At 38.4% G+C, this 25,429-nt stretch overlaps 1 protein-coding gene across 1 annotated transcript; it reads left to right on the top strand.

The window, feature by feature from the left end:
- KIAA0040 (KIAA0040 ortholog) lies at positions 1 to 25,429 on the top strand. The gene is made up of 3 exons (XM_072419728.1): positions 1 to 150; positions 13,210 to 13,346; positions 24,739 to 25,429. Exon 3 carries the CDS (start codon positions 24,809 to 24,811, stop codon positions 25,175 to 25,177), a length of 369 nt encoding a protein of 122 aa, XP_072275829.1. The 5' UTR covers positions 1 to 150; positions 13,210 to 13,346; positions 24,739 to 24,808; the 3' UTR covers positions 25,178 to 25,429.

Genomic DNA, 25,429 nt, shown 5'->3' with positions numbered 1-25,429 from the left:
GAGCAGACCTATCACAGCAGTGACAGCAACACATAGAACAAAAACAGCCTCATACTACTTCCTTGAAGTTTCTAAGGATGGAGCTACGGGGCTAGAAAACTTAACTTTGTCAATGAAGTTTAAGAAGTTTATCCAACCTTCAGTGCTAAGGTAAGGTTGAGCATTTGTTGTAGAAAACTAAACTCAGAGTAAAGGTGTATAAACTAGAAACTTAGTTCAGAGAGGAAACCTGCAACATTGTAGCTGTCACTGAATTCTAATAATCTCTAACTAGAATATGTCTCCATGTGAGCACACCTATAAAAGTTTGACAGCTGCCACTTTAAAAAGTTTTAGAAATGCAGTTAAAGAAAAAAGGTTTTACATTTTTGAAAGCAGCTGGTGAGTTAAATAAATCACCCATAGGTGTCTTATATTTTCTTGGAACACAAAATCCCAATTTCGACCACTTGCTGAGACTTTTACGGGGGAGGTCTTGCTGTGTATCACTTTAAACTATACTGCCAGAAAAGAGAGAATCATTGATGGGCAAACCTCAGAATTTCTAGACCAGTGTCTTTTTATTTCTTAATTTTATAACTCTGGGATTTGTCTTTTTGGCCACTGGATGAAGCCTTTTTAGAAAGGGGACTTAGCTTCCGCCACCATAATATTGTTGCATTTTTTGGTATAACATGGGGCCATTTCATTGGTCGTCGACGGCCCTAATTTTTTTTATTTCGCGACTTTGGCGTCGCAAAAAGTTTAAGGTGTACCCGTTCTCTTGTTATGAATCTATACTGTGATTACACAACAGGTGGGAAGCTGCAGGTTGCTCATCTACATTATTTGTGTTTAGGCGGTGTAATGTAGTAGCTTGTTCTTTAATACAGAACTGTAATTAAAAATGCATTTTACATGGTGTGGAGAGAAATGTTTGTATAGTAATGCCTGCAGGCATTAGTACTTGTGTTGCATATGTACACCTGGAATGAAAGCATTCTGAGAGTCTGACGCACGCCAAACACCTTCTTAAGCATAAAAAACTACATCTAACCTTGCTTTAGGTGCATTGGTGTAATTCTGCATCTTTCTGTAATAGGACTTCAAAAGAAAATGGAACCCTTTTTTGTTTCTGGATACAAATGACATTTGTAAAATGTCAAAATGTTTGCATCTACTATTTGGATTACAACCTGCTTGTTATTTTTCTTCATAGTAGAAAAGGAATAAACCTTCTGCTTATACTACTTTGCATGGTTATGTTAGAAAAATTTCCCCTCAACTTGGTTCCTGTCCTGGTGATAATGTTTGACCAGACTGGGAGCTCTTAAGGCTGCCATTACAATGGCCAGTGAACACAGAAATCTAAATTTACACTTAAGCTAAATTGACAATCTTTTTTTTTCTTATTTTATTCTTTATTTAGGAGCTATTTCTTCTGAGTCTATGTTTACCTTATGTGGTCAAGGGTTGCAGTTCCACTGCCGCCAGAACCTAAGCACATTAACCTTGGTATATTACTTGTGGGTAGCCACCAAGAATAGCTACAAAGTGGATCCAAACTGCTAAAAATCATATTAGGCACTTTATTTGTCATAATCAATTATTTGTAATAGGACAGGTTCTCTTTAGCCCCAAGGGAACTTTTGAGGCAATTTCCATGTAAAGCTCAGTTTTACTGAAAAAAACCCCTAAACTTAAAAATGTAATGTTTCACCAGCGTGCACTTCATATCAGTTTTCCTTGCAAAGCCAACATGATATTTCTGGACAAAAACCTCCCATCATCAATTCTAGCTCTGTTTATCACACCATACTTTTCACCTACTGCTGCTGAATGGTTACTTTCAGTTTCCCTTCTGCATTCTCTATAATATAAACTAAATTAAGCTTCATACAAGGACTGTATTATTAAAGGGACTTTGGCTTTAGAAAAAACATTTCTGCAAGTGTTCCTGAAAAAAAAAGTGAAGGTGATGTAGTTTAACAGTATCCCAAAAAAACGTAAATCCAGTTGAGGGTGCAATATTGATCATTTTTGTCTGAAGCAGCTTTTTTCACCTAAAATTCCTCCCAGGGCTCCCTTGAGCTGTGTGAAATAGTGATTTGATCTACCCTGACCACCAATACAAGGGGATCATCTGGATTTTCCTAATAAAAATGTTCTACAAATTACTGGTCAAGTAAATATCCCCTAAACTGGGATTAGTCATTTTTATCAGAGATTTAAAAAAAATCCCAAAATATTTCAAGGGTTCCTCCATGGCAAATATTTATTCATGGAAAGCTTAGTCTTGTGTTCCCATTAGATAAGAAGGGTTGCAAATGTTTAGCGTACACAACCATGAATAAGCTGCAGACACAAGTGTTGTCAAGAGTAATGCACAAAATCGAAATCTTTCCCACACAAAATAAGGAACAGGAAATACAACTGGTATATGGAGGTTTACAAACCGAAATGCCAGTCGTACATGGTACATGTTGTTTCTGTTAATTAGTTCTTAACCAAAATAATTTTCTAACTTCAGCTGGGAAATATTCTTGATTAAATGTTATGCTATGTGTTTGGGCAGACATGGATAAAACAAATCATCACCATTCCAGGGGCCTTGCTGCAGCCTTGGCATTGCCCACTGATGCACCACCATCATCTTGCAGCAGCTGCCAACGTAAGGATGGGGTTAACAATGACATATTACAAGCTTGCACTGCCCTGTTTATACATGACAGCAGAAATTCCCATGGATCAGACTGTGGAGGAGGCGGAGGATCCCTCTTGTTGGGATGTTATTTTCCTGCCATTTGTGAGAGGTTTGCTCTCAGTATGGTTTAATCCTCCTTGTATACAATGGCTGTGTATATGGAGAAAAAGCAGGCGTCTGTGCTTGTTTGACTAACATCTTGCATGATAAACAACTCCTGCTTCCCCTCTTCTCTAGAAAAGACACTGGAGGCATTGAACTTGCTCTCCCTTGGGCTTCTATGCAATCCTGTGATAACAATTTAGAGGAAAAACTTTCACGCCCCCGCTCATTAAAGTTGAAAATTCCACCGATCCCTAATATGGGCAATCTGAGAGCGTGAGCCGAAAATAAAACTAGTTCCTTGTGCCTAGAGCTTAACTCTTTAATTGTGAGGGAAGAAAAGTTAAACAGAGGTACAAGTGTTTCCCATTGAGGCAGAGCATAGTGGACTTCATTTATTAAAAATCTTTAGCATGCGTCGGTCACAGCCGCCAATCAGACTTATATCCTCACACCACATTTCTTCCATAACTCCAAGAGACAGTCCCTTTCTCAAACCCCCATCTCTCGTTCCATCTTTTCTACACTGATTTTCTTTCAGTTCTGTTTTAAAAATCTGCAGTTTTTAAAGTGTTTCTTCAGCCAAAAACTAAAAATGGTACGTGCACAGCATATGAAGAGCAATTGCCCGTCAATTCCGTCAGTCTCCAATGTGGTATTTCCAGTGGAAGGCCAACAAACCTTTCTAGTCATTATTGAAATTGCTGACCACGACTGAAATCGCCTTTGTGTCATTGACCCTGTGCTTATCCTCTACAGCCCCTCTTCAATTTATTTTGGGAACAGGCTGTAAGTCCAATGCACTAATAATCCTAGTGGCGCCCAAACAGCTAGAGATACTATCAGCTGTCACCATTCTCTAATAAACAATAAAACAATGATGTATCTAATGGATTTTAATATCTTTATATAAAAGACTGGTAAAGATGCTAAAGGTCCTAATCAGCCATTTGTTAGAAGACCTTGCACTCCATGTAAGTTCTCCTTAAATAGTAAGGGTCCCCTCTCCTTGGTTGATCCACTGTAAAAATAAATATGTATACAAAACATTAGTAAAATACCGGTACTCAAGCTTCTTTGTTGCAGGAGGCTGAATTCTGCTTATCCTAATGCTATAGCACTGTCCTGTAGCATCTTCGGATGAGATTTGAGCTATTAGCCCTTTCCTGGGATATCACCTTAAGGATGCTGATGCCTCCCTTGCCTGAACACTATACATGAAAGAAGGGATAAGGCTAGTAGTTAACTTTATCCCATCACAGCTGTTTTCTTTATTTCTGTTTCAGCAAATTGAGATGGCGGGGGGGAGAGGGGTGAAAATAGAATAGGCAATCAAATATTGGTGCCAGGTCCAATTTAAGTTTATTATAAAGCCCGCTCAGTTATGCTGTGTATTTTCAAGCATCCGTATCAAAGAGAATCATGGATGTTTTCAAATAGTAGCTGGCTTCAAAAATTTGAGGCAATTGGGTTGCTGTTAGCAATATATCAACTAAAGAATAAGACCCACTAGCCCTACATAATATAACCTGATTAGCCAAGATTTCCAGATCCTTCAGATTTACCAACACTTATGTAATACCACGACCATACAATGCTCTAATCCAATAAATAGGGGAATATAATGTAGCTTTTTGGTATATTAAAAGTGATTAGACAGTCAACCCTGTTCTAATACATATTATCTCTTTAAAATATTCTTCTTTTTGTTCCACCATTTCGTTGACATAAGTAGGACTTTGGCTGAGACAAATTTCATAATAATCTATAGGTCTCTGCTTTTATAGGTACCAAATCACAGTCAGATTGTGTTTGCATGGCCGACCACCTCATAGCCAACCACCCTCTTGCATGTATAGTATCTGTAACTCGTTGCCTATTTATACCATACTGAAATGCATAATATCCAATCAAGTGGTGCAGCCAATGAGCATCACTCATGATCCATGGATTACAGAAGGGTTGAAATATAATTTTGTTACTTCTGAGTATAGGAGGTACTCTTGTTCACAGGGAATTTTCACACAGAGATGTTCCTTCAAAACGTGTTCCTTTTTTCTCTACAAAAAGGGAACAGTCCATATACTTCTTGCTTAGCATTTAACTGCATTCTAAACCTCCTGCAACTTTTCTCTGTGATTTTAAAAACCTTTGCAAAGAATTTTCTTGGGAAAGTTTCTACTGCAAATGGGTACTAATTTATTGGTCAATGATTTTCTTCACTATGCTGGGTAATTTATTTTGAGCTAAGCATTGATTCTAGCAATTTGGCGGTAATCTGCTTGGTTATTGCCCTGAAAGATATTAAAAGGGCCTTGGATCAACTTCTAAAAAAGCCTTCAGCGTTTCATAACAAAAATTACAGATCTATGTGTTGGAAACCTAGTGAAAGAATGTCTGTGTTTTCCACATCAACATTATCAGAAACTTTCAACTGGATGATATTGAAAGTCTAATTGGCAGTTATGGGCGAGGATTGTTATTCCTTCTAATAACCAGGACTACAAACAGAAAATAAAGTATGCTTGTATTTATAAAGACCGTGGAGTAGGTCCATGGCAAAAATATATATTTTTTTAAATCTGTATTTTGTGAAGGAGAACTATAGTTAGTTCATGTGTTAGAAATGGCAATTGCATTGGTTTGACATCAATTTGAGATGTTCAAATCATTCTGTATTCCCCGGTTATTTAACTTGAAGTTGACTTCTTCTGACCCACATTGACCTGCTTAAGAATGTTCTTTTTTTCCTATAGGAATACAAAACCCATCTAACATAAAGAATGGGCCCATAGACACAGGCTATTAGCTTCAAACAAAGTCATATGTCCATTAAACTTAATCAATTGTTATAAAGATACCTTTAAGGTAATTTGAGATTGTTTATATGGCTTCTTCAAGTCAAGTTTCAGAGTATTATTTGCTCACAGGACTGTATTACTATAATATTACTTGGTATAGGCACTTATTGAGCATTTGCAGGCCACTGAGGCTTCTTATAGACAAAAAAGTAACTGCCAAATACAAACGCCCTTCTGGTATCTTCCAGAATCGCAAGATTTCTATTCCAGGTTTGGGCTAGTCGTTGGCACCGGTGCCTCTGGAGGATGTTGGCAGACTTCGGCAACCACAAAACAAACATATACAGCATATGTGTGTGGGTAACCATGTAGCTCAAATATTCAGTGCTGTGTGATGAGGATTAAATATGGCAAGTGGGAAATTCGTCACAAAGTATCAATCACAATGAGCAACAGACTTCCTGATTTTTATCTATGTTCTCTATCTCTGCTTTGCAGCTGCCATTCAGTTACACTGGATCATGTGTAAAAACAGCTGTAATACAGAAAAAAGGCAAAATGGCAAACACCTGCTGAGATGGTCACACCTCACAAAAACCATCATACATTCATGTGCTACAAAGTCACATAAGGTATTCTGTGTGTAAAGAAAGCAGCCCAGGTCCAAAATACTTCCCAAATTCACCTCTGCAAGGCCACTACTCTGTTAGTAAACTGAGGTGTGTAGTACCCTTCCATATATATATATATATATATATATATATATATATATATATATATATAGTGTGGCATAGCACAGGGGGTTGCTCATGGTAACAGGATGCTTACAGGGCAGATTAGAAGCAGCAGACTCCAAAAGTCCAAAATAACACCAGTTTTTATTTGTTTAGGCAAGTGTTACAGCACACTCTTCAGCACTTCACAACAAAACAATAAACAGTAGCCCAGCCGGGCCTCTGGCTACCTCACTTGGGTGCCCTCTCTTACTAACACATACACTAAATCAGTACTGTTCCACTCACAGTTTTGTAGTACTGTTTGGCCGCTGGCTTTCCTGAATCCACTCTGGCTCTCCCTCAGCCTGGATTCCACTTTGGCTCTCTCTCAGCCTGGAATCCACTCTGGCTCTCTCTCAGCCTCTCGCTGATCAAATTCCCCCTCTTTCCTTGCACCTGAGTGCAGGTGGATATATCCCAGTCAGGATTGGGTTGGGCCAAGGAACCCACCCTCTCACTCCCTTGGCTGGCTCAAGGGCCCTAAAGAACCTGGTTTCTTTTCTAAAAACCTGTTAATCAATTAACACTTTCTATTCCCTGGAGCCATTAAGGCACTTTCCCTGCCATTTTTGGGACACTCTGTCACAATATATATACAATGAAAACTGAAAAGTTATTGTTTGCAACAGATGGTCTTATAACCAAAGAACTTGAGGGAATAAAATGCAGGTGTCCCTGCAAATGCAGAAAAAATGGAAACACTTCTTGTAGGACCTTTCCTTGGAAGCATACAAATCCTTCTTGCGCTAATTTTACCTGGTCAGAAGGCAGTCTACTAAATAAGTGTCCAAATCACAGGGTACCTGATATTTTTATATATAGCGTAAAAAAACAATACATCCTATTCCAGTCTCACACACCCAACAAGAATCACTCCAAAATGACGCATTTAAACAGTTGTTACTGGAATAGGTTTTCCCCTGCTGATAACTATCAAATTTGGATTTCTATTTACTTTTTGCTCTATTGACAAAGGGCAAATAAAGAATCTAAATCTATCCAAAGTGGTCACAGAGAGCAATACAAACCAGAATAGTATTTTAACATTCCCCAAGCTATCCAAAACTAAAGCATTTTGCCTACAGACACACTTTAAAATGCATGCACCTGATATCTCAACAAGTGTTTCAATTAATGTGACTGTTTAGATCTAGGTCATGCTCTGACCAGGAGCCGTTGTATTTGCCAGAAGGACTTTGATATCCGAGAACATTTTTAGAATTATTCAATCCTCATGTGAGTGGGTAAAATTACATCAATCCCTAATATATTATAACAGCAAACTTAATTCTTACCAATACAGGATTGGTAATAATAATTTAGTGCACGCTTCTCAAGGCTTTTCTAATTTGTGTCATGCACAAAAATGTGGGCTGATGTGGTTTCATTATGCCAGGGATGGTTTTATTGTCCCCTATTTCCCCATCCTGTGGCCGAAAACCAGCAGCTTTCCTATCTTGGCTGTAAAATCTTCCATCAGCTTAAAAACATGAGTTTTATAAAGGCTGCTGGATACTTTTCCCTACAAGTTTGGCAGGCAAATGCTATCAACAGAAACAAAAGCCTATATTTTAGGCTATCTATGCACCATAAAGACTTATAATCACAGGTCTGGTGTTGGTAACTGGCTAAACTGGGTTTTCTCTGACAATATTAGAATAATTAGTCATTGGCCAATTCTGAGAGCTCTTCTAATTCCACTGCTCAATGTTATATCTAATTGGCTCATAAACTTCCCAAGCACACACATTTCACTCCTGCTGTGCACAGAACTGCAACTTCGCTGCCAACTCCTAATTCCTGTAATAACAAAGACTATTTCTGTATCAGCCACACACAGAAGTGCCAAGGTACCTTTCCTCTGCCATGCGGCATGACTTCTTCCACTGTAAACGCCCACACATTTGTCCATGCCAATAAAAACGTCACCTTCCCTGTAGCACATCGTGTTATTCCTATATAAACCTAGATAAAGATTTCTGTGTTCCTAGTATTTTGTTTCTAAAGACGTTATTTAACTTTCAACAGATCAACAGATAGTGTAGCTATGTCAATTTCTGCATTATAATAATAATTTATTGGTGGCAGAAATTCTGTACTGGAAAAAACACCTCGCTCCCATGTGCATGGACCATTCATTGAACTTTGCAAAGTTGGAAAAGCTAAGCTTTGACCTATTCTGGACTTCATTGAATTCTACTAAAAAGTTGGTGATCAAAAACATGGACCACTACTAGCACAAAGTTCTACTAAAAAATTTCAAACAATTTTTTTGATTGATGGTATTTTTATTCAGGACATAAATTCATACATAACAGCCCTGTGGGTTTTGGTGTGGGGTAGAGGGGGCAGGGATGGGGAAGACAAGGAAGCCCAGGGATCAGTCAGCCTGACATTGCTTACTAGGTCCGTATTATCCTCCATGGCCCTACTGTAATCACCTCCACCACCACTCTAAGCTCCAGTATCTTTAGAAATCCACAAGTTGTTCTTCCTTACAGTGATGTTTCTGGGGCTTTAATGGACAGCAGTTTGTTAAGATGGAGCAAAGAAGGTCTTACTTGCAAGAGCAGCCAACTTTTAAGATATGTGGCAACACCAGACCTTTTTTGACCTATTCAGACCTATTCTATGGTAGCAGCGGGTCTATGCAAGATAATGTTAATTGTGGTCCTTAATTACAACTCCCAGTCGAAAATTGATCCAGTTGCTAGCTCTGGGGCTGATTTGACTTTTGCATCACAGCCAACTTAGCTTCTGCGTTGAGATAAACTCCCTTTTTGCTCACAAGTAGAAGTTGAGTACTTGGATAACCATTTCAGCACCTGCCAGATATAAATTGACCCATTGTGAATATAACAGAAGCTAAGCAGGTATGCATCTGGTTAAAGTGAGCCCTTGTTTCCACAACTACAGACTCTAAAAATCATACGTTGTACAGCTCCTTTAATAGGGGCAAAGAAAAAAAATCTGGAATTAAGATAGATGGTGGATGTAGTTATCATGTCACCAATTGTTCTATGTCACCTGGTCAATATCCACGTGCACAGTATGGTATACAGGTTTATTATTAGGTAAAATGTCATCAAAAACCACCAATGTGGTACACCCAAGAAAAGAGAAACTTTCCATTGCAGTATGATGTTCAATTGCAGTATGATGTGCAATGCTGTGTTCTTCATTTTAAATGGTAAAGTATAGACTGTGTGTTTTAAGATACTTCAGCAATGTTTAGCATACAGTAAGTTATAATGCAACAGGCACATTTTCTACAAACTTTCTATTAAATACTGTATTATTGCCTTAAAGCCCAACTTCAAGCTCCAGATTTTATCTTTATTGCCCTTTTTGCATCTTAAGGTGCGTACACACTTCCAATTTTTATCGTTCCAATCGAACGACGAACGATCGATTGGGCAAAAAATAGTTCGTAAAAAAGTAACCAACGACGCCGACGAACGAGGAAAGTTGTTGGAAACGAACGACCGGACCGGCGGATCGGATTGGAAGACGATCGTTGAACATCGTTCGTGTGTACGATCGTTCGTTGATCGTCTATGGTCTGAGCATGCGTGACGAACGAACGTTCGTTCACTTCCTGTCGTGCACATAGTTCCTCTATCGCTCAAACGATCGTATCTATTGTGTGTACAATATCTACGAACGATCGTGTCGTTATCTCTATGTGCAGGATCGGTGCTATACGATCGTTCGTAGATATCGTGCAGGATCGTTCGTCGTTCGTTTTCCAACGATAATAATTGGAAGTGTGTACGTAGCTTTAGTGCTACTGATCTCCTGCTGGCTCTTTCAGACACTTTGGAGCTAATTTACTGAAGGAATTTAGGCTGTTAACCTTGCAAGGGATGATTCACTTAGCTTAGTAAATGTGATAATAGTTCACATTGCAAAGAATACCCAATCACGTGCATCCAATCTTGAAAACAGGATCTTTCTTTGTGCATGATTGGATGCTAGTATAGGTTTTATCACAAAGTTAAGTTAACTAAGATGACTTTACTATGTGATCAGATAAAATTTCTCTAATAAATCAACCCTTTTCTGCCTATGTGTTCTATATTTACTACCAACAGCAAATTAATGTTCTGGCACACTTTTCTAATCGTAATGACAGTAGATGATGCTGGGCAATGTGTGTCAGCATTGGCAATTTGTAGCTTCCTCTATGGAGCTTATGGGATAGGTAGACAACACACAAATACATCTAAACAAGGACCATCATAGGGTTCATAGCAAGATCCTAGATTTAAAAAAGTGGCATGACTTTAAACAGAGCAAAATCAATGAATCCATCTTGGATCCATGCATAGCAACCATGGCACTAGCTATTTATCAGTTTTACTCAGCATAGAATATAGAAACCCACAGTGCCAGTGAGTAAGTTAGATTTATTTTATACAGTCAATCCTTATTCTATTACAATGAGTAACATATTGAGTAATGTAACACACTCATCCTGTGGTTTAAAAGTTCACCTACAGCACTAATTCTGGTGCCTTCTGAGTGACCTGTCAATGTTCATACAGAATTCTCCAGTATTAGGAGTCAGTCACACATTTGTTCACTAGTTCACTCAGGCATCTAATACATTATTCAGTTTAAACAAGTCACAACCTAAACAGTTGAGTCTCTAAACTATTCCCAGGGTGGAGCATTTTATTTCTACCCTTGTGACTTTGAATTGGTGGAGTAAAGCTATTTGGCAGTGGCAGGCAAACTCCGGCCTTTAGGCCAAATACAGCCTTGCCAGTAGTCCGTTCCAGCCTAATGCCCCCCTGGTCGATCCAGCCTAATCCCGGCCGGCAGGGGTCAGCAACCCGCGGCTCCGGAGCTGCATGAGGCTCTTGAGCCTCCTTGTTATGCCTCCCTTCCCTATTTACCACGGAAGGCGTTAACACTTCCGCTGTTGGGGTAGGGGGACAATCCCTCTCCTCTGTATGCATTGAGGAGGAGAGAGATTTCCTTTCAGGGGCTTTCCCTCTCCTCCGTATGCATTGCCAAGGAAGAGGATTTCCCTTCAGAGGCGTTCCTGGTGGAGGGCGGAGCCATGAGCTTGGGACTCTACAGAGTCCTGCCTAGTCTGCATTCTTGACCTCCTAAAATGGCCTAGTAGCCAAAAAAGTTTGCTGACCCTGCTATATGGTATAAGGTATAAAATGGATAAAACTAAAGGCACCCTTAATCCAGCCATTGTCAAACAGGGTTCGGTTTTATCCAAGGGTTTCTCAAGCTGGTGCTGGGGGTTCTGGAGCTGTGATGATTGACTCCCCCCATCCAATTTTGCATGAATATTTGCAGGTGCAATGCTAACTTTGTTTTGCTGTCTGTAAAAGTGATAATCTGACTACTACTGTAAAGGAGGAATTTCCCAGACAAATCTCTGAATAATTAATAATACCAGGAGTTTCCCAAGACATACAAAAATATTTCAAAGGTCCCTCTGAGGTAAAGGGGTTGAGAAAGGCTGCCTTAACCACTACACATAACGTTAACCTAAACCTACAGCATTACTCTTAGACTGAATGCTTACCTTAAATTTAACATACACCCCACCCTAGCTCTTTAGATTTACTATTAACTAACGCTACACCAAAAAGGAAGTTTGAGAAGAATGCCCTTCAGTTCCTAACCCTTGTACTAATAATTTCACAAACGGGGCTGACAACACTGCTTACCATTTCAATACAACCACTGTCCATGCTGTCAGTCCATGGAAGAAAATTCAGTTCAGCCAGTATGTGTGTAAGGATCATCAGATATTTTTTGCAACTAATAGCAATTTGTAATCATAATGTTTTTCAGTTTTTAACTTTGCAAATTGACAGATGTCCCTGACATCCCACTGTGTTAAAAACCAACCATTCAGCACTGAATGGTGGTTTTCTTTGTTTGCTTTAAATCTTGCTAAATATACTTGTATTCAGCCTTCTCTCCTCTTCATTGAAGTGACTACAAACCTATTAATAAATATAATATAGTGACCGCAGACATGCCAAAAACAAAGGAAAAATCAACTATAAATAGGCAAACTCGAAACTCTTGGCATAACAGTATTCTGTAGTTTCAGTCGGAATTTACAAAAAATGAAAGAACCTTTAAAGAAATGTAAAGTTTTTATTTACCTGAATATTGTTGTTTTTAGCTGCATGAAAAAAGCATTTAGATGAATTAGTGAAATTTTAAATGTGAATATTTTTTATTTACCATTTGCAGCCAGTAGGTTGAAAGTTCCAAACAAGTGAGAAACTCCTCCATTGTAGCTGTGTCTTAGAAGCATAGAGGACAGATTACATACAGGAATAGTCACCTATGTCTCCTATGAGAGACATGGAAGTCTGGCTGCTTCTATTTAGAAAGAATTGTCAGGCTATCTTATTGGAATGTTTAATATACCCTAAAAATTGAGTTTTTTGCATACATTCTGTATTAAGTGTTTATCTATATAATAAACATTTTTAAAGCCAATTTTAAAAATTACATAAAAATCTAAACTTAAAACTAAATTAACATTGGCCAAAAACTTTTGCGTTTTGCCTTTAACAGAACCATGTAACAAAGTAACTCCTACTCAGTTAAAGCAAACATCTGTGCAATGAGTTAAATGTGTCCTTCCTGATACCATTATCACAGTGCTACCTTGAAATCTACAATAACTAAGATTAGACTGAACAAAGAAACTCTAAACTAATACACACCCAAACAAATGAAATGTTAGGAGTGCAGCAACAAAAAGGCAGCTGTCTTCGCCAGTTTCATTTTTAGCAATCGCTGATGTTGATGATAATATAAATGTTTTGTAACGCTGTATAATGTAATTTCTTTCCAGAGCACAACATATCATATGATTAGGTCTGGACACTGCTGGATCAATTCTGTAGCTGCAGCAGATTCGCAGTGACCTTGCAGCTGGACTACAATCTCCTCCACTTCAGACTGCCATTTCAAGGATGAAAACAAGTACTGGTATGTAAAAATTATCTTTGTGATTTGTCTTCTTCTTTGCTGAGTACAAATGATTCCAGATAAAAAGTTTGCAGAAAAAAATGCTTGTTCCTGTTTTATGGAAACCCTAAAATGTAATATATAGCCACTTAGCAGTTTTTAGATCAGCTGGCTGTATTGTATTTTTTTTACTTGCCAGTTAATCACTTCCTGTCTTCAGGTGACAACACTCACTCGCATTTATTGAGTAGTAGTGTTGTTGCCCTCATTGTTAACACACACTGCAAAAAAGAAAACATTAAGGACAGTATTGATCTCTGTGTCCCCCAAGAGGAAGATTTGCCTTCACTTTCTGTTTTGAGGACACGGCATTTTAAACATGATAAAAAAAAAAGTTTTACCATAATTTGGCCTATAACTAAAGCTATATACACACGTCAGATGATTCTCACTTGTGGGGAACGGTCTCGCTCATCTGACGTGTGTACAGCGGTACCCTAACATCAGGAACAACTGCTATTCATTTCTATGGAGGGTAGTACAGTGGATACAGCTCTCCCGTTCTCCCGCCTCTCCATACAACAACTCTGTGTGTACAGTGCTCATATGTCCACCTGTCACTGGAAATGATCATGAAAGATTGTTTCTGGTAACAATCTTCTGATGTCCATCAAGCAACTGTATGCAGCTTCAGCAGTAAAAGTAGAAAAATATATTTTTGTTTTGAATTTTATTATGATGACAAAATGCATCTTTACAACTTTACAGCTGTTGTGTAGGCGAGTGCTAAAGAGATGTTTAAGTGAGAACATAGACAGTACAGGATTGATTTATTAAAAGAATTTAGGTGTTCGCTTACTAAGGTTAATTATCACCTTGCAAAAGATAATTCACTTAGCTTCGTAAATGCAGTGAAAATATACTTTGCAAAAAATATTATGTGCAAGGAAATCTAAAAAACAGGAATTTTGCTTGCACGTGATTAGGTGGTTGAGGTCAGCAGAGTTTTATCTCTTTTTTAGTAAACAAGAGAATAATTCAATTTGTCATGTGAGCAATTTATATTCCTGTAGTAAATCACCCCCCTGTATTGCTGAATATTGCAATAAATTCACCTTTGGAGAAAAGATTATACCACGAATCATAACCTGCTATTGAAACAATTATTGAAAGTTACACTTTTACTTTTTATGGAGTGTTTTTGTTGTTTTTAGCCTTTTACTTCCTTTGCAGCTTCAAAACAAACCCTTATCACTGCATTGGAATCTATGTAACAACTCTCAGTGGTGACTAAAGCTACAAACACATGTCCACTAATTCTCGCCCAATAATCTGGCGTGTGTACAGTGCCCGTCGTCTGATTTATTATAGAGTGAATGACAGTGAACGTTATCATAAACAGAGGACAGAAGTAATAAAGAAAAACATGTAGCAAAGTGAACCTGTTTTATCAAATATCCAGGGCTGGCAAATCCTCAAGTAAGTATCAGGGCCAACAATGATAACACCAGCATTTAGAAACATGTGTCAGGGCAAGGAATTAATATAACCACAAAGCTTTAGGGCCAGCAATAAACTACAGGAATAAACTCCTGCAAGTGATAGGGCCGGCAATAATAAATGCTAGTAATGACTACCAGTGCCAAGGACAACAGTGATAACCCCTAGCAAGTGTCAGTGCCAGCAATAATCCCAATTGAAAAACCCTCACAAGTTCCACTGCTAAAAATACCTCCAAGCAAGAGTCAGGGCCAAAAATAATAACCCCCATGTAATAATTCTCTAGCAAGTGTAGGAACCAAAAATAGGTTCAAGCAAATATCAGGGCAAGCGGTGATAACCCCAAGTAAGTGCAATGTTTTGAGCAGTATAGCTTTATACACTCAAGGTGCAATGTGGGTAAACCAGTTTGCTACAATAGCATGTGGCAGAGAACACAGACATCACACTGAAAATGTCAAATGTGAAGATTCTTTAGGCTGCTGTAATTCTCAATTGGTGTAAAGAAACGGTGGTCTAACAGGTGAGTATAAAACCTTACTTGCTAGTCTTAGGTCAGCAACTTACTCAGGTAATTATGCTATATCAGAATGACAAGCCTAGAACCTTCAACATTGATATGGGTTCACCATCTTTATTTTCCAGCTATGTGGGTTCGATTTTCTAACCTTCATGGCCAAAAACAACTTTTTTGAAAATGAGAATTCTGGGGTGTTCTCCTTGTGATTTCAGCCTAATGTTCAGTTTTTGACAGGTCCGAAATATTCTTAGTAAAACATTTTTTTTTGAGTTGTCTAAGGCAGTGGTCCCTAAACTTCTGGAGCACGCGGACCACTAAATGCATGGACTATGGACCACACATGCGCGAGGAGCTGTGTGTCATTCAAAGAGGAAGGAACTTCCCCCCATAGTGACATCATGATGCCAGAACCGGCCTACTCTCCCATCGTAGCTCTGAGCCTGTGATTGGAGAGTGGGTGGGTTGTGTCCAGGGACAAAACCCGCCCACCGCCCTGGGCCTGCGACTGACCCCGCTGGGGGGTACACCAGGCCAGAGCCACGGCCCACCTGTCAGATGGCCATGGCTAAGGCCTAGAACAGATGCGCCAGTTTTCACTTCTGATCCATTTGTTTGGACAGATTGATTGCTAATGACATCATGCCAAAAGCAATAAGACCTTTGTGGGCTATTGCTCAGAGTACCAGAATTAAAGGAGGCAGCAACCAATGTATTGGGATCCTTTTTTTCCCTAGTTTTGTCTTCCTCTATTTTCCACCCCCACACAGTTCTGACCAAATTTAGCCAAGGAACTACCAGTAGGGAAAAGAGGTACAAAAATGGTGAGAAGGGTCAGAAGGCTCTTTATAGTTCACAAAATATGTAACCATCACCCCATCACCCTTTTCTTGTTCGGTGGTCAGTTCAATGGAACAACATTTTTCTATATAAAACAGATGCAGTGCTGCCTCCACTAGTGAATTCTAACATTTGTTTTTACCTAAATTATCACAAAGGTTGTAGAACATGGGTCTCATTATTCTGGGGTTTCTGGGGCAGGCTTATCTCTAAGCAATGCCCTGTATATGTGTTTATGTCTGTATCGTACATATTACAAGAGAAATGTATGGCTTTTCCTTTCATTTAAAAAATGTAAAATGCTGAAGGCAGAATGTGAAATATGTTTTTTTTTATGACAGTTGCTCTTTACCAATAGTCAGAGATAATTATAACTTTGAAATAACAGTTCTTTGACAATAGGAAAGGTGTTCATGCATGTTCCATTTTTCAGCTGAATGGTATCTACAGCTTATTACTGGTTACTATGTAGCTATTAAAACAAACCTCGCTGGTGGTTCCCTGAATGTATTAAGGAAAAAAAAAGATGATTACTATACTTCTTCATAATATAGTCACATCTTTTTTTTGTTCTCATAAAATGCCTTTAATACAAAATGCCATTACACGTTTAAAAGGTGTGGGGGGTGGAGAGGACGTTTTCTTCAGTTAGTATTTCTGTTTTGCATTTAGAAGAACATAAACTAGAGCAAAAAATATAATCTTTATTTAAATAGAATGGTAAGTAAAATGAAAGCCATCCAGTAGGTGATTACAATAAAACATTATCTGGAAGAGCAAGGAAAGTTTGGAACCTCTGGATGGACAGGGTCTAATAACACATAGGCATTGCAGTAATACACAATAAAATGCCTACTTTGCCTCATATTACTGCAATGCATATGAACTCATACTTATATGTAAATTGCATTCTGGGATCATTCATTTAAAATTCCAATGCACCTACAACACAATGTAATGCATATAGTTTGTGTTGTGGAGATCTGAGCTGATAAAAAAGCTATAGGTGCCATTTCTTGTGCATTAAGGTAATCTAAAATAAATGGTCCGCTTTAAATCAGCGTATTATATTATGTTAACATCTAGTGTGAATGATTGGACTGCTAATTTGATGTATAGGTCCCCATGTATAGGAGATTTCTTCACTTTAGGACCAGGTGTCAGACAAAATAGGCATTCATAGTAAATCTATTAATTTGGGACAAACCTGACCACCATACCTATTTGAGTTTAATAGACATCCAAGTAAAAGTGTAATTTTCAACACCATGGGCATTGATATGAAGTTGACCACCATCCCCCCTTTCCCACACACCCCTCCCCTTGCAAATATGGCTGCCCCCACCTTAGAAAGGCTTTTTAGACTTTCTGTGTGCATTTGTGCTATAAGAGTATTTGTGAGGTCAGTATTTGATGCTGGATGAGAAGACTGGAGATGTTCAGTAGGGTTGAGGTCAAAACTCTGCGGGTCATTAAAAAGATTGTTCTCTACACTAAACCAATTAATTCATGTTTTTGTGGACATGACTTTGTGCACAGGGCATAGTAATGCTAAAACATAAAAAAAGCCATACCCAAACTGTTGCTGCACAGTTGTTTAAAATGTCCTTCTATGTTGATCCATTAGCAGTTGAGGGACACAATATTTGGAGATGTCGTCACAAACTCTTGGTCACATACTGAAGGTATGATTTTCAGGGGTCCATATGGTTTATAATCATGATATACATCCACTCCTGTTGAAGGATATAGGGGGGTTAAGCGAGGTCCCTAAACTTTAGGCACTTTGCTCACCACTGACTCAGACAAGGCACGGCAGAGATGTGTGAGATTCACATTCACACTGTTGGTTTTCCCTTGTAGCTTCGATGATAGTAAATACTAATGTGGCTTAGTAATGAATGCAGATGTAAGAACCACATTCCAGGGCAGGGCTGGGGCTGTGTGAATCAGCCTCCTGCTATTTACCAGTTGACTGCACTGCAAGTTACAAAATGTTCTCTGTGAGCTGGTAATTTTGTCATAGTTTCATTTCTTTTATTAATCCTGAGTTGGTCTCCTTGGACTTCACTCCCCCCATCATGCTGACTGAGAACAGTCGTCACTAGTGGGGAAACTCTAAATTCCTTCCCAGCTGTCAGAGGAGCTTGTATAACTGCTTCCCATTCATGTATTTAATGATACCATGAAGGAAAACAGAAACGTCCAAATATTTGGATATATAAAGCTTCACCAACATAATGAGCATTTCCCAGAAAAGGAGAATGACAGTCATGTTATTGTGTATGAATATGACCTCATAAGGATCTTATGACTCTATTTTGTTTTGTTTATATTGTCAGCATTTATTGAAGGCAAATCAAATTTTCTTTTTTTGATATGGTGAAAAACCGTTGTGGAAAAGCCTACCCTTGACAGTTGCCATTGGGTGATCGGAAGATTCCCCTGCTATTCATTTGATGTGACAACCATAATACTTTCGCCCTCATTTTCTTGTAGTCACAAACACAATTAAGTGAAAGAAATATTGATGGCAATAAAGAGGTTTTAACCCTCACCTGCCAGGTACAGATTGAGGCAAGGTAGCAGCTTTAGCTTTCCATTCCGTCAGTTGACGTTGATGAAATCTGATAAAGGCACAGAGAAATAGTCTACTTTGCACATTTCCTCCATTAGATACTAATTGTCAGCAAATACTTTCTTTTTTGTGACATAAAGGTGATAGCATTGGCCAATTCTTCAATCCTTCTGCTTTACTGCAGAAGCATGAATGAACTTGACCACCTGCCTATCCTCCGGTTCTTGGACCATTGTTTGGGTGTCCTCAGAAGGTGCCATCTTTGCCACTGGCTTCACAGCAGATCTTCAAGAAGATGGCAATCCTCTTTGGCCAATGGATGGCCACTGATGATGCATTCGCATGCACAGGAGTTGCATTGTTTCTGGTGGTTGGCTTTGTGGGTGTCACGGCCTCGCACAAAGCTGAGCTCTTCACTACACAGCACATGTGCAGTATAATGTAGAACTAAAACAACCAGGAGTCAAGGATTTTTTTTGTTGAGAAAGGAGACATTGTATCTCTTTTTCCGTAAATTAGTTCGACATCCTGGTGAAGTTTTGTTGTTTAGTTTAGGTCCCCTTTAAAACCCATTAAAACCAGTTGGGAGATTCACTATTGCCCTTTGCCCTGGTGAATATTGGCTGTGGGACAGAAACAGATTGGTAATTCAAAATGTTATTGGTAAAGGGAAAACCTGTTCTGGTCTGGTGACAATTGTCTGAAAAGGGATTTATTCTCTCTTTAGACAGACATCTTCAAACTTGCAGATCTAGGACCAGAAGCCAAGGAAAATTTCACCAATTGGCAACATATAGAATAAAAAAATCTAAGGTAAAAGGAAGTAACCTATATTATAGGCATGAGATGTCAGTGGTCTAAATAAGCCCTTACCATCTGAATCAAATAATGACTTTATGTCTATGAGATACCATGTGAAAACAGGCCAAGCAGACATACAGTAAGACAGTAAAACTCATTTCACCCAATAGAGAATCAGTTCATTTCAAAGTCATTTTACTATAAACTATAAAAAACAATTCAGATCTGTAGATAAAAAAAAAGCAAGAAAGCAGCACAACTTTCTACAGCTGATAACATGAAAATTATCTTGCTAATTTACGTCTCCTTTAACTGAAATAGAAATGTATTCATGTAGACAATTGCAGTGAACACTTTGTGCTGTGTACACATTTCTGGACGCTAATTGCAGTCTATCTTTATCTGCAGATCTCTAGATTAATAACAAAGCCTCTAGTTTAACATTGATCCCATAAAATAACTATTTCAATCGAACAGCAATTAAAATACACAGACGTAGCAATTGTTTCTGACCAGCTAGTGTTGAGTATTGGCATTCTGCAAAATTCATTGAATATTGTGGCGTTTCATTAATAAAGCCTGTTATCCACTGCCCAAAGTCAAATGGCTCCAAAACTTTTAGCTTATTAGCGCTGTGTTCCATTCAGAACAGGTTTAATGCAATCATTTTAATACTGTAGGCAAATATGATTCACTACTCAAATGTCCGTAGCAATTAGACTGCCATTTTGTGCACTGAACTAAACTTACTTTAAATTATTCATAATTTAGGTTCACTGAAAAAGAGGAAGAGCAATGATTATTAGCAATACCTATCTATGTTTAAAAATGCATAGATGGACAGTTACTAAAACCCTCTAGAAATGTTAAATCTTCCACACCTTATCCAAAACTAGAAAAATACTTTTGATTTGCCTTACTTGCCATATTTTTTGTATTTATGGCCAGCCAGTGTTTTACAGCAGGTACAGGTTGGATATTATGCTATTATTACAGATTCAGGTGCATAAAAATTTAAAGTTCATCTCGGGTGATCCAGCAAACATGGAATGGATTTCTTCATTTGCTATTAGTTGGAAAATGATTTCAATCCTAGACCAGATCCATTCCAGATTAGCTTCCAGGTTTTCCTATGATGGGCTATCTTCCCTGGTTTGGGGAGCCTTAAAAAATCAGGACTTGTGAATGCAGAGTGTCATGGCCCATTACTACAATACCCCTCATTCACAGTATAATGATGCACAGGGAAGCTCTCCAAATCATTCAAGATCACCCACTATCAGAAAAGAATCAAAATGAAATGATCCAATGTGTCACCTAACTAAACATTTCAGAAAATAGTATATTCAAAGAATAGTAAGCAAAATGTAAGGGGGCTGCAGTAAAAAAACAGCAACAGGAAACTCCAGGTTTTTCATTTTTTTTTTAAATAAATCCATAACTTCATTATTATAGCTTTTCACAGAAAAGGATTGTAAAAGCCTTCTTGTAAGAGCTCAAATGATTACCATTTAGCCAGGACCAAGCATATTTGTTAATCACATAGAATTTTATGATTAAAGAACAGAAGCATTTGTCTAAATAAACAAATGCAGAGTAGTTTTTTTGTTTGCCAGGCAAGAAAAGCCTGGCAAACAAAAAAACTACTCTGTGGATTCCAACAATGGGCCAGGCATGTGATATTACTAAACTATGCTGACTTCTGTCTTAGTCCTGAATTACACCAGAAGCCTTTAGCTGTCATTGTCTGTCAAAGTTGTAATACTGTTACCTTTACCAAAGCTGCAGGGAAATGTCAGGTTAACAATAAAAGATCTCATATATCATGGCTGTTTTCCAACAAAATGTTTCTCTAGATTTACCCCTGCAAATGTTTGTCTCTCATGATAACATTGTTTTATCAATTCTGAACAGCTCAAAATAAAAAAAACTTCAATGACCTTATTCTAAACATTCCTATGTGACTGTAGTGCACTTTATTACACCAGTCATAATACAGGTACAAAAGCCACCACTTCTGGTCTTCACCTTAAAAATGTATTAACCAAAATAAAACCATATTAAATAACCAATTATATAACATTACAACAACCCCCAACACTGTAACATCAGATTGCAGGTCTTCCAAGGCCCTAACCCCACAGGAGTCCCCCCCAGAAGGAGCTGCCAATCCCATGATATTATTGCTTCCAGCCGCCCAGCACCTCCTTGGGAATGAATATCAATTTGGTAGCCCACAAACAACCACATACCCCCTTTTTGGGGACACTCCGTCCTGAAAAACATTTACATGGCTCCCTTACCAAAGATGGGCTCACCCAGCCAGAACTCCAAAACACTGCCCTCAAGGACCCCAAACCGCGAATCTAAAACCACAAATTCAATTCTTCTGGAATCTATTGCGCAGGTGGACAGGGAACATTCCACTTCGCTGTCCTGGTAAGGAAGACCCTCTTTTTTCAGTTTCCTTACTTACCTCTCTCTCCATTCCACCCTTCAGTTCTCAACCACCAATAGTCTTTTACTACCTGCTCCCAGAACATATTCCCCCTTTCACATTAAATCTATCCTTTCCATTCCTCATGTGCATATAGTCATGCACTATGTTCAATTTGTCTCCAGACCTTAATGCAGAGCCTAAATGCTTGTGCTGAGTTTTGCATACAGGCAATTTCAACAATCTGATAATAGGTGCAGAGCCACAGTGACCTGCAACGTTTTGCCATGGGCTTAACCTACCATCATATCCAACGACAATCAAGTTATTATAATGGTTGGGAACCATTTCTTCGATGTGGCTGCACCACTGTAGTTTCCAAAAGTGATGAGTTGCTTATTTGCGTGTTCTCCATTTGAAGATTCGTGCTGAAGCTGCAAAAAAAAATATCAGGTTGCCTGTGCGCAGTTTGCAAATCCTGGATGGACAAAGCTACTTAATGGACAAACATGCAGTTTCATACCGGGGGTATAAAGTGGCCCTAAGGGAGATTCAAGAACTGATACTACTTGTGTGTAAAATTGCATTTTAGGATTTTACAAAATACCAAACATTGCAGTAATTTGTGTTTTTTGTGTATTTTTTTTTTGGAAGCTCAGCCATTAAATGCAATAAAATCACTATATTTAGTAATGTATTTCAATGACACAGAAACCAGTTCTTGTTTTAGTTAAGAAGGAAATTCTGAGAGAAGTGGGTAGTTGCAAATCTTAACACAAACAGGATGTGTCGTGTTCTCCTGGACGGGGAAGAGAGGAGCTCTAAACAGGAAGTTTGCTGCTCACTAATACATATGCCAGTTTGTTTTCATTGTATTTCATAAAGCCATGCACAATTAATAGCGCCAGGCTGGAGTGTTCCGGATGACTTGTATAGTCAGCACAATAATGAATATTGTTTTATCGTGGTATGCTGTAAACAGCAGATGACAAACTTTTTGATGTCAGAACCCCCTTTGCATCTTCCTTGAAGTAACAATAACAAACTTTATGTAGACATTTTACAGTCTTACATGTGTTTTGTGTCAGACTCATTTTCTGTTAGTGGATACTTTTGATACTTTGATACTTCACTAATTGGCAAATTTTGGAAGCATTGCTGAAAGTATTTAATAAAAAGAATTTAGAAAATATGTACTTTGCATTATTAAATGTCTTTGATTTGTGACTAACCTGGTAAACATAGTAATTTAACAAGACTAATGGCTGAGAGTGGAGCCACAGTTATAAAAACTTTCTAAGCTGTGGCTGCTTGACCTCCTATGTACCTACATGTGGCTGGTATAACATGGCAGAACCAGGGAATTCATACCAAGGACCCATTCAGCTGTCTGTAAAGGTGGCATTCTGATAACTAATGTATTCCTGATACTGCCAACCAATGCAAAAAAGCATTTTCCTAATGATTTGTTATAGCAGGGGTTCACCAATAACTGAAAATGATTGTAAGGATTCCTCAGGGGTAAAAAGAAGAAATGCTTCTCTATACAATGAAGGAACACACCTTTTACAGCAGTCTTTCTCAACCAGGGTTAGGGTTCCAAAGCTGCAAGGGGTTCCTCGAGCAATGAGCAGTTTGTGCCTCTGAGGTCAGTTAACCTACCACCAACAACTATATCTGTAAGGCTGACTGGCCAGCGATGTGACCACTACATTAATATACTGTGAGCTGTGGATATAGTTGTTTTAGCAGGGGTTCCCTGAAGACCTGAAAACAGGTAGTCCCTGAGATAAGGACATTAGACATATGGACGACTCCTACATACAAAGAGGGCTTCCCTGCTCGCTTGTGTGCAGGGCAGAGGCTTGATTGGGGGAGGGGCAGTTTGCATGAATTACAGAAGGAGTCTTTTGCTGTTCTGCAACTCTTGTAACTTTTTAATTGCCAAGATAAACTCTGCAGTTGTTTCTTTTTGCATGTCAAACACAGCTTGCTCAAGTAGTTAATGAATGTCTAGGCTCCATTTAGGTTTTTTTTTTGTTTTTGCTTTGTTTCTCACAGTGGGGATTTTATACCATAACTGACAGCTCACTGCCTAATAATCTGTTGGGACAAACATCTGTCCTAATTCCATTTATTAAAATAATGTACCTGTCCCGACTTACATACAAATTTAACTTAAGAACAATCCTACATTCCCTATCTCATATGTAACCCATTGACTACCTGTATCCTTTTAAGGCTTTCCCCATGTTAAAAAGATAGAGAAACAATGTCCTACAGGCACAGAGATGTTTCTTTGAGCTGTTGTAGAGAAAGAAAGTGAATGAAGAATATTCTCTCCTTGTTCCTGTGTATAGGGTAACTTTAGAAGTACAGTATAAGCCTAGTCATAATATTTCAGTATGACTGTACCCCTATGACATTTCTCTAGGGCAGGGGTGTAAAACTTGCAGTTTCAGGTTCCTAGATGGAATCCTAGAACAATTTACATTTGATTGAATTCCTTTTCTCTTCAGTCTCCCAACTATTTAAATATCTTATTGAAGTTTAAGAGAAAAAGGACATTATAGGGTCCCAGTCCCATATTAATGACAAGTTGGTGCCCCAAACTTAAGGATTCTGTGATTACTTTAAAACATCCTTCTGATCTATGGCATAGCAGTCAAAACGTTTAAGTGTTTAGTTCATGTGATTTTGATGAACACCTTTTATTAATGATCATATTTTTGTCCCACAGGATGAAGACAAATACTCTGACAAAGAAATTGGATTATTAGATATCACTGCGTTTATATGACCACATTACAATGAATTTACAGAGCTGGAACTCTTCGATCGTTACAAGTACACCAGACAACCAAGAGCCTGCAACTTCCACTATGGAAGAAATAAATTCTTTCTTCCAGAGGATTTATGAAATGTTACAAACTAAACATGAACAGGGGATCTACAACAGCATCTGCCTAGGAGTATTGCTTGCACTGCCATTGCTTGTTCTCTTCATTTCTAGCATTATCTGCTGTCATTATTGCTGTTGTCGGACCAGAAAAAGTAACACACTTAAACCCATGCCAAACAAGAAGAAAAAGAAAAAGAATGAGGAAGAGGATTTATGGATCACTAGCCCTCAAGCCAAGTCAATTATGCTGGAGAAGGTTCCTTCATTTCATGTATAGCTCTGGAACTATGGACAGTAAACATTTGGAGACTCTTCCTGATGAGCACAATTTGGCTGTTACAGCTTTGCAATAAAATTTGAACAAGTGTTATGGCATATAATGCAGAAAAACTTAACTCTGACGTTCATCCATAGGTCATTCTGTGAATACTGCTACTGATAGCATTCCACATATATCAATGTGAACATTGTCCTTGTCTTTCTCAAATAATAAACAGTATAAAGGCATTTTTTATAAACATTAAGCAAA

This window comes from Pyxicephalus adspersus, chromosome 8 (assembly GCF_032062135.1).
Source record: "Pyxicephalus adspersus chromosome 8, UCB_Pads_2.0, whole genome shotgun sequence".
Classification (NCBI taxonomy): domain Eukaryota; kingdom Metazoa; phylum Chordata; class Amphibia; order Anura; family Pyxicephalidae; genus Pyxicephalus; species Pyxicephalus adspersus.
Note: the sequence above shows the minus strand (reverse complement) of the source record. Positions and strands in the feature narration are given on the sequence as shown.

Excerpts from the sequence above, each read along its gene's own strand:
- KIAA0040 (XM_072419728.1), top strand. The coding sequence starts at position 24,809 with ATGAATTTACAGAGCTGGAACTCTTCGATCGTTACAAGTACACCAGAC.